This window comes from Myotis daubentonii, chromosome 1 (assembly GCF_963259705.1).
Source record: "Myotis daubentonii chromosome 1, mMyoDau2.1, whole genome shotgun sequence".
Taxonomy (NCBI): domain Eukaryota; kingdom Metazoa; phylum Chordata; class Mammalia; order Chiroptera; family Vespertilionidae; genus Myotis; species Myotis daubentonii.
The window spans coordinates 45,570,033-45,579,314 of NC_081840.1; the positions used below are offsets into that span (position 1 = coordinate 45,570,033).

General features: G+C 40.1%; 1 protein-coding gene across 2 annotated transcripts in view; it reads left to right on the top strand.

The window, feature by feature from the left end:
* The window catches only part of CLPX (caseinolytic mitochondrial matrix peptidase chaperone subunit X), a 46,773-nt gene extending 44,756 nt beyond the window's left edge, over nucleotides 1-2,017 (top strand). For both annotated transcript variants that reach the window (XM_059697989.1, XM_059697981.1), the window contains one exon: nucleotides 42-2,017. In XM_059697989.1, coding sequence (XP_059553972.1) covers nucleotides 42-132 — 91 coding nt within the window. In that variant the 3' untranslated portion in view covers nucleotides 133-2,017. The remainder of the gene's footprint in view (nucleotides 1-41) is intronic.
* Nucleotides 2,018-9,282: the final 7,265 nt, after the last annotated feature.

Here is a 9,282-nt window from a genome sequence, read left to right on the forward strand (position 1 = left end):
ACTCCTCATTTTTATTTAAAAAAACATGTTTTTTATTATAGGGCTCCAACAAAAGAATCCTCTGAAGAGGAGTATGATTCTGGAGTTGAAGAAGAAGGATGGCCTCGCCAGGCAGATGCTGCAAACAGCTAAATTGTCAGACTTTTGTCCTGTATATAAAGCTTTCCTTCTGTGTTTAGGATCATAACTGTCTCTGCAGTCTGACATTAAAAGCATTGGATCTGTCTTGGATATCATACATGGTCAGAAGCCTTTAGAATAAAAATCAGATCATGTATATTAAGTAACATCACATTGATTGGTACAAAAGACATTATGTGGACTTTAATGACACAGTGTTCAGCGATAAAATGTACATTATTTTGGTTCAGTTTTTAAAAAACAGTGCTAAAACAAAATTCTAAGGAGTTCTTTTAAGCAATGCAGATGTTGCAATAACTATTTTACAATAATGTTACTCTACAAATGGGAAAATAAATTCTTTAAAATTGAAGATCGAAATACCATTCTTTAATCTTTTTTACCCTTATTTGTGTCCTGAAAATATTAGAATTTTATTTACCTTAAACATTGGAAGAGGTGGTTTCCAAGTAGTTAAAATTTTCATGGAAAAAGTATCCTGAAGAACCATATTTTAACGATTTGTTTAGCTGTATTCTTATTCTTACCTGCTAAGCATGACACTAACTTCCCAATTGGTACTATAAGAAAGGCCAATCTTTTCTGACTTTTCTGATTTATTTGCCATCTTTAATGCATTTTAGTACCAGGAGTGAGCAGATGGAATTGAAGTCTGCCATAAATCTTCAGAACAAGACTACGTCTAATACTAAAAGTAGCATGCAGCATCAGTCATAATAACAGCCATGTGCTGAACTAAATAAAATATCTTAATATTGTGCATTTACCTAAAATACTCAGCTAATTTTTTGTTTTGTTTTTCTGTGTGCTGGATATTTGTCTAATTTTTTGGCTTCATAGAACATTAAAGAAAACTGCTTTTCTATCAGTATAAGTTAATGCGGTCACACTACAATATAAGTTATTAATCCTTGTTAGAGGGTGGGGCAAAGGATTTACAGTTCATATGGAAAATAATTACAATAATCTATAATAATAAAAGCATAATATGCTAATTAGACAGGGCGTCCTTCTGGACGACCTTCGGATGAAGCAGGGGCTGCAAGGGCAGAGCCTCTTGCACAAATTTTGTGCATTGGGCCTCTAGTTAATAAATAATAATACAAGAGTAAACTGTTCCACATACTCACAACTGTAAACTTATTTTTGCCCCAACCTGCATAAAATTAAACAGGGGGGGAAATTTGGGGGACTTAAAAATGAAAATTACTTGTTTGCATAAATATTAAAATATTTGGGTACCTTTTAAGCTTTTTCTTCCCTTCTATAATATTGATGTAATTTTTTATACTATTCAGTTCAAACTTATTTGAAATTGTTTAAATCAAAGTACATTGAAACGTTTGTTTTTATTTTTTGGTTTATAGACTTTTTCCTTTTATCCCCTTTTTCTCAGGAAGAGAACCTTAAGCTATTAGCAAATTCTAAATCCTGTTAATGAAGAGTTGGGCTTTCTATGATGTAATAAGGGATGTGAGATATCAATGGCTGAGGTAGAACCAGAAATGCACTTTTGCAGAGTGTTTAAGTCTGACTGCTATAGTGTGGAACAGAAACAAGTATCCTTGTTAGTCTCCATAGGAATGGTTAAGTTTTTCTCAGGAAGTCTTTCATATTATAACTGTTCATTATCTTTCTCTTATGACATCATTATTTTCCTTTTTGTAGAGTGAAAATTGAAGTAGCTACTAAATATATTAAGAGTAATCCTCCAGAAATGGACTTGGAGACGTTTTAGTCACAACTCACATTTGGTTTGGAAGTTGTTAACGAAACATAATCAATGTTTTTAAATCAAACTCAACTGAGTATAACTACGGTTTGTATCTTGAAACTTATGTTTTGGCATTTGAATAAAACAAAAGGACTAAATGAATGCCATTGTGGTGGTGTGTCCATAATGCAGTGCCATTTTTAAAAGACAGATATCTGAGCTGCTTTATTTCAATGTTTACTTAATCTTTGGCACTTTCATAACCTGCTAATTGTCCTAATTTCAAATTCCACAGAAAAAAAGACTTTAAAGTTTATGTTAAACACCTATTGAAAATCCGTACATATCCTGCATGGGCCCCACACTAGGGACACAGACCAAGCTTTTCAAGAAGATTACTAGTCTACTTGGGGAAGCAAACACAAAAACAGTGCATTATAATAATGGAAGTGAGGTAGGTGCCAGGTGTGGTGCATAAAGAGTAGTGGCCCAGATGATCTGGAAGAGCAAGTATGACTTTTCCAGAAAAGAGTAATGAAAATATCGGAAATTTTAAACAATTACTAGGGAGCTTTAGGAGTTGAGAAATAAGCAACAAGTATGACTTCACATTGCTGCCGAGATGACCATGTAATATATTTTCCCCCTTCTCTATTCAACTGAAGACTTTGCCTCATATTTCATTGAGAAACCATCAGAAGATGAAAGTCATCTTCCCATCATCAAATCGATAAATCTAGCTGCTTCAGCACCCAATCTTTTATCCAATTACAACTGAAGAATCCCTCTTACCCAAACTCAGTCACCCCACATCATTATGAGGGGATCCCATCATCCCCTCTTATTTCTCAACACCTTTATTTCTTTTTGTCAGTATGTCTTCTACATTATTCGTCTCCTTCTGAATCATTCCCAGCAGCATTTAGACAACTGCCTAGTACTTCCTATCCTGTAGCAAACCTCCCAAGTTTATTTTTCACTTGTCTTTCTGACTACACATGGTGAAGACAATGCCTATTTAATTAAAACATCACCTACCAAAGTGATTCGTGAATTTGGTGCTCCATACATTTTAAAACAAGTAACAGAATATCTTGTATGCCAGATTAACGACTAATTTTATGCAGAAAGGAGAAGGGGACTAAAAGGGTTTTAAGTAGACCTGGCCAGTGTGGCTCAATTGGTTAAGCATACTCCTGTACGCCGAAGGTCACCGGTACAATTCTTGTCAGGGCACATGCCTAGGTTTTGGGCTTGATCCCCAGTTGGAGTGCGTGTGGGAGGCAGCTAATTTATGTTTCTCCTCAAACAAAAAAAAAAGGAGATGGGGAGTTTAAGTAGAAAAGTTAGACATTAGATGTGTTTTTATTCCCCCGCATTTTTTTTTAAATCTTTATTGTTCATATTATTACATTTGTTCCTCTTTTTTCCCCCCATAACTCCCCTCCTCCCAGTTCCTGCCCCACCCTCCGCCCTCACTCCCCACCCACTGTCCTCATCCATAGGTGCACGATTTTTGTCCAGTCTCTTCCCGCATCTCCCACACCCCTTTCCCCCCCAAGAATAGTCAGTCCATTCCCTTTCTATGTCCCTGATTTTATTATAATTACCAGTTCAATCTGTTCATCAGATTATTTATTCACTTGATTTTTAGATTCACCTGTTGATAGATGTGTATTTGTTGTTCATAATTTGTATCTTTACCTTCTTCTTCTTCCTCTTCTTAAAGGATACCTTTCAGCATTTCATATAATACTGGTTTGGTGGTGATGAACTCCTTTAGCTTTTCCTTATCTGTGAAGCTCTTTATCTGACCTTCAATTCTACATGATAGCTTTGCTGGATAAAGTAATCTTGGTTGTAGGTTCTTGGTATTCATCACTTTGAATATTTCTTGCCACTCCCTCCTGGCCTGCAAAGTTTCTGTTGAGAAATCAGCTGACAGTCGTATGGGTATTCCCTTGTAGGTAACTGAGTTACTTTCTCTTGCTATTTTTAAGATTCTCTCTTTGTCTTTTGCTCTTGGCATTTTAATTATGATGTGTCTTGGTGTGGTCCTCTTTGGATTCCTTTTGTTTGGGGTTCTCCGCGCTTCTTGGACCTGTAAGTCCATTTCTTTCACCAGGTGGGGGAAGTTTTCTGTCATTATTTCTTCAAATAGGTTTTCAATATCTTGCTCTCTCTCATCTTCTGGCACCCCTATAATTCTGATGTTGGTGCGCTTGAAGCTGTCCCAGAGGCTCCTTACACTATCCTCGCATTTTTGGATTCTTTTTTCATTTTGCTTTTCCGGTTGGGTGTTTTTTGCTTCCTCGCATTTCAAATCATTGACTTGATTCTTGCGCTCCTCTGGTCTGCTGTCGGGAGTCTGTATAATATTCATTGTTTCAGTCCGTGTATGCTTAATTTCTAGTTGGTTCCCCAACATAACATCGAGGGTCTCATTAGTTTTGTTGTAGAGCTCATTAAGTTTATCGGCGGCTTCTAAACAGTTCTTGAGAGACCTTAAAAGTGTGGTTCTGAACTCTATATCTTCCATTGACAATTTTGTCCTGTTTCTTTGTCTCCACATTTTGTTATGCTTCCTTGGTGCACCCCCTAGTGGTCTTTGTTCGCAGTCTTATAGTTAAACCTCGATTGTTGAAGCAAAAAACCAGGGAGGGTTTGACCTCCAGGCCAAGTGGCTGTGAGGATCAGCTGTGTCTGCAGAGAGAGAACTTCTGTCCTCTAGGGAGGTGCTAATTTAGCCTTTGCCTGAGGCTATCCGGCAAATGCCTCTGTGCAGGGCTTGGGTGGGGTGGGGCGCACAGGATCAACAGGGTGGGCCGGAGAGAGCAGTTATGGCGGCTCTCAGTCCTGTCCCCAGGGGCTCTGCCTCTCTGAGTCCCAGCACCCGCTGCAAAGCTCGGAGAGAAAGCTGCACTCGCTCTGACCGAAGCCAGACAGTCCCGTTTCTCCCGTTTGAGTCTGAATTCCCAAAGACTCGCCTGTATCTGGAGCTCAGAGCCTGAGACTCCCTCCCGATTGAAAACGCCAACCGAGCCCTCCGCCGCCAGCCCACTCCACGCACTCTGCACCTCAGAATTTCAGCACTGCGCCTCCTCTGAGTGTCCGTATGCGTTTCTCTTTCCTCCTGGTTGTAGGACTTTCACTCAGCCAGCGTTCCTGTGGTTCTGGGTGATGTCTGTTCCGTGTTTTAGTTTCACTTTTGAAGTAGTTGTTCAAGGCAGCAAACTCCGGCGTTAGCCTATGCCGCCATCTTGGTTCTCTCTCTTCCCCCGCATTTTTAAAAAATATATTTATTGATTTCAGAGAGGAAGGGAAAGGGAGAGAGAGAGATAAAGGGTGTCCCAAAATTCACGCAAGAAGTAATTTTGATAGAAAACACAGGTTTATAATTAAAAATTGTAAATTTTTTATTGATTCATAAAGTATACAGTATAGGGTTATATATGGAATAGCATATCGGGTAAATGGCCTCCACGGCTTTGTTGGCACATATGCACTCTTGTTGAAATTTTCCATGACCGTTTTGCATAAATGTGGCTGAATTTTGATGAGGCTCATTTTCATCTTGATGGCTTGGTTAATCGACAAAATTGTCGCATTTGGGGTTCAGAAAATCCACGACTGATTGTTGAGAAACAAATGCATCCACAACGTGTCGCTGTTTGGCGCGGATTTTGGGCTGGAGGCATCATCGGACCATTCTTCGAAAATGCGGCTGCTCAGGCGATAACAGTTAATGGTGCTCTCTATCGCAACATAATAATCCAGTTTACCCGATATGCTATTCCATACATAACCCTACACTGTATACTTTATGAATCAATAAAAAATTCATAATTTTTAATTGTAAACCTGTGTTTTCTATCAAAATTACTTCTTGCATGAATTTTGGGACACCCTTTAGAAACATCAATGATGAGAGAATCATTGATCGGTGCCTCCTGCACACCCCCCACTGGGGATCAAGCCCGCAACCCAAACATGTGCCCTTGGCCGGAATCGAACCTGGGACGCTTCAGTCCGCAGGCTGATGCTCTACCCACTGAGCCAAGCCAGCTAGGGCAATTCCCCTGCAGTTTAAAAAAATTTTCTTTATGGTTGAAAGTATTACATATGCCTCCTTTTCCCCCCATTGACCTCTCTCAGTCGGCTCCTACCTCCCAACACAGGCCCTCACCCCTCTATTGTCTGTGTCCATTTGATTATGCCTATATGCATGCATATAGTGTTTTGGTTGATCTCTTACCCTCCCCCAACCTTCCCTGCTTTCCCTCTGAGGTTTGACGGTCTGTTCAATCCTTCTATGTCTCTGGACCTATTTTTGTTCACCAGTTTATGATCATTTTATTCTACAAATGAGTGAGATTATGTGATACTTATCTTTTTCTGACTGGCTTATTTCACTTAGCATAATGCTCTCCAGGTCCATCCATGCTGTTGCAAGTGGTTAAGAGTTCTTTCTTTTTTACAGCAGTGTAGTATTCCATTGTGTAGATGTACCACAGTTTTCTAATCCACTCATCTGCTGATGGGTACTTAGGCTATTTCCAAATCTTAGCTATTGTAAATTGTGCTGCTATGAACATAAGGGTGCATATATTCTTTCTGATTGGTGTTTCTGATTTCTTGGGATGTATTCCTAGGAGTGAGATTACTGGGTCAAAAGGGAGTTCCATTTTTAATTTTATAGATGATAGAGGAGCAAGGATTGAATCACAGACATGTGGGACCATTATAATAAGCCTGCCAAATGATAATGGATTGGACTAAGGTGATGACAATGGAAGTGAAGAGTAGATGGGTACCTATTTTTGAAAATCTGATGAAAAGTGGTATCCCATGTTGTTCAATGGGGAAACTCAGTATTATAAAGATGTCTGTTACCCCTACATTAATTTATATATTTATGTTCCAATAAAACACTGGTAAGGTTTTAAATTAAAATTGACAAATAGATCTAAAGTTCATATGGAAAAGTAGGTTAGAATGGTAAACAAAATGATAATGTGCACTCATATGGTGTTTACTCTGTGTCACTGTTCGTGTAATGCAACAATTCTATGAGTTAGATTCTATTAACACTTTTTATAGATGAAACTGAAGTCCAGTGGTTAAGTAGCTTTCCCAAGGCCACACAACTAGTAAGTAACAGGATTTAATCCCAGGCATATTGTTTCTAGGGCCTCTCCACTTAACCAAGAGGTGCTGCCTATTCTATTAAAAAAAAATTATAGCTTCACAAGTTTAAGTGCATACCAGTGTATGAATGAACAGACATCAAAGGAAAATAAAGTTCAGAAATAGACCCCAAATATATATGGTAATTCAATATTGGAAATGGTATTTCAAATTAGGAAAGAATCCTATCTAATAAAGAGGGATATGCTAATTGACCCCCATGCCTCACAAAATGGCAAAGAGGGAATATGCTAATTGACTGTCACACCTTCACAAAGATGGCGGTGCCCACAGCCACAAGATGGTAGTGCCCAGTCCCCTCAGCCCCGCCTCATCCAGCCTCAGTCCCCCAGTCCCCTCAGCCCCGCAGGGGAAGACAGTTGGGGGGCAATCGGGCTGGCAGGGGAGGGCAGTTGGGGATGATCATGCCAGCAGGGGAGCAGTTAGGTGTCAATCAGGCCAGCAGGAGAGCAGTTAGGGAGCTATCAGGCTGACAGGCAGAGTGGTTAGGAGCCAGCAGTCCCAGATTGTGAGAGGGATGTCCGACTGCCCCCAAGGGGTCCCAGATTGGAGAAGGTGCAGGCTGGGCTGAGGGACACCCCCTGCCCCCGTGCATGAATTTTGTGCACCAGGCCTCTAGTATTCAATAAATGGTAATGATAGCTGAGTATCCATCTAGAACAGCGGTTCTCAACCTGTAGGTCGCGACCCCTTTTGGGTTGAATGACCCTTTCACAGGGGTCGCCTAAGACCATCGGAAAACATATAATTACATATTGTTTTTGTGATTAATCACTATGCTTTAATTATGTTCTATTTGTAACAATGAAATTGGGGGTCACCACAACATGAGGAACTATATTAAAGGGTCACGGCATTAGGAAGGTTGAGAACCACTGAGCTAGAAAATACAGGATGTCAAAAATGTATGTACACACTTAGAATAATTATAAAGGCAGTGTTCATTAAAATACATTTCATTTAAAAAATTGAGCTATTAGCTGTTAAAATGTATACATTTGGGGGGATACCCTATATAAAGTTAGAGTCATGCCTTACCTAATACATTTTAAGATAAGCCTTTAAATGTTATGCAGAGTATTACAAGTTACTTAATACATAAGATACAAGTAAATATGTAGAGTATTACAAAAAGTTTCTGAGAAATATGAGAGGTCTCTTGGGAAGTGGGGTCAGGCTTTGATTGGTTCTTTTCATGGGACAGAGCTGGGCTCTTACCCAAGAGGGCATCCATTACTTTTGCTTTAAAAAGTAAGGTTCTGCCCAGCTGGTGTGGGTCAGTGGTTGAGTGTTGACCCATGCACCAAGAGATCACTGGTTTGATTCCCAGTCAGGGCATATGCCCGAGTGGCAGGCTCGATCCCCAGTAGGGGGCAGCCAATCAATGATTCTCATCCATGTTCTAACCCTCTCCCTTCCTCTCTGAAATCAGTAAAAATATATTTTTTAAAAAACACTAAACATACAACTGCTATATGACTCAGCAGTTGCACTCTGGGCATTTATTCCAATGCAATGAAGGTTTATGGTCACAGAAAAACCTGCATACAAATTTTATAGCAGCTTTATTCATGATAGCCTCAAAGTGGAAATATCCAACAAGTGAATGATTAAACCAAGTGTGGTTTAACGTTACCCGCTCTCTTTTCGCACACTTTTATTGCAATAAAAGGGAACGCTATTAATACAACAACCTGGATGAATCTCCAAAGGATTATACTGAGTGGAAACAGGGAGTCCCAAAGGTTATGTTCTATATGATTGCATCTACACTAATAAAAGAGAAACATGGTAATTGGTGTACGATCGCTACCCTTTTCATTGGCTAATCAGCGAGATATGCAAATTAACTGTCAGCCAAGATGGTGGCTGGCAGCCAGGCAGCTTGAAACTAACATGAGGCTTGCTTGCCTCAGTGAAGGAGGAAACCAACGTTCCCCCCCTGCGGCTGCAGGCCTCTGAGCCTGCAGTTTCAAACATTGTAACAAATACCGCCGGACTTCAGCCAGCAGATTCGCAACATTGTATGCAAAGGCCAGAAACCTACTTTCAGGAGCGGAGGCCTAAGAGCTGGAGCCAAGCCTCAAGCTAAAGCTGGCCCAGAATAAAAAAAGAAAAAAGGAGCGTTTGGGAGGTTAGTCATCCCCTGCCTGAAAACAGCCCTCAGCCCCTCACCCAGACTGGGCAGGCACCCCAGTGGGGAACCCCACCCTGATCCA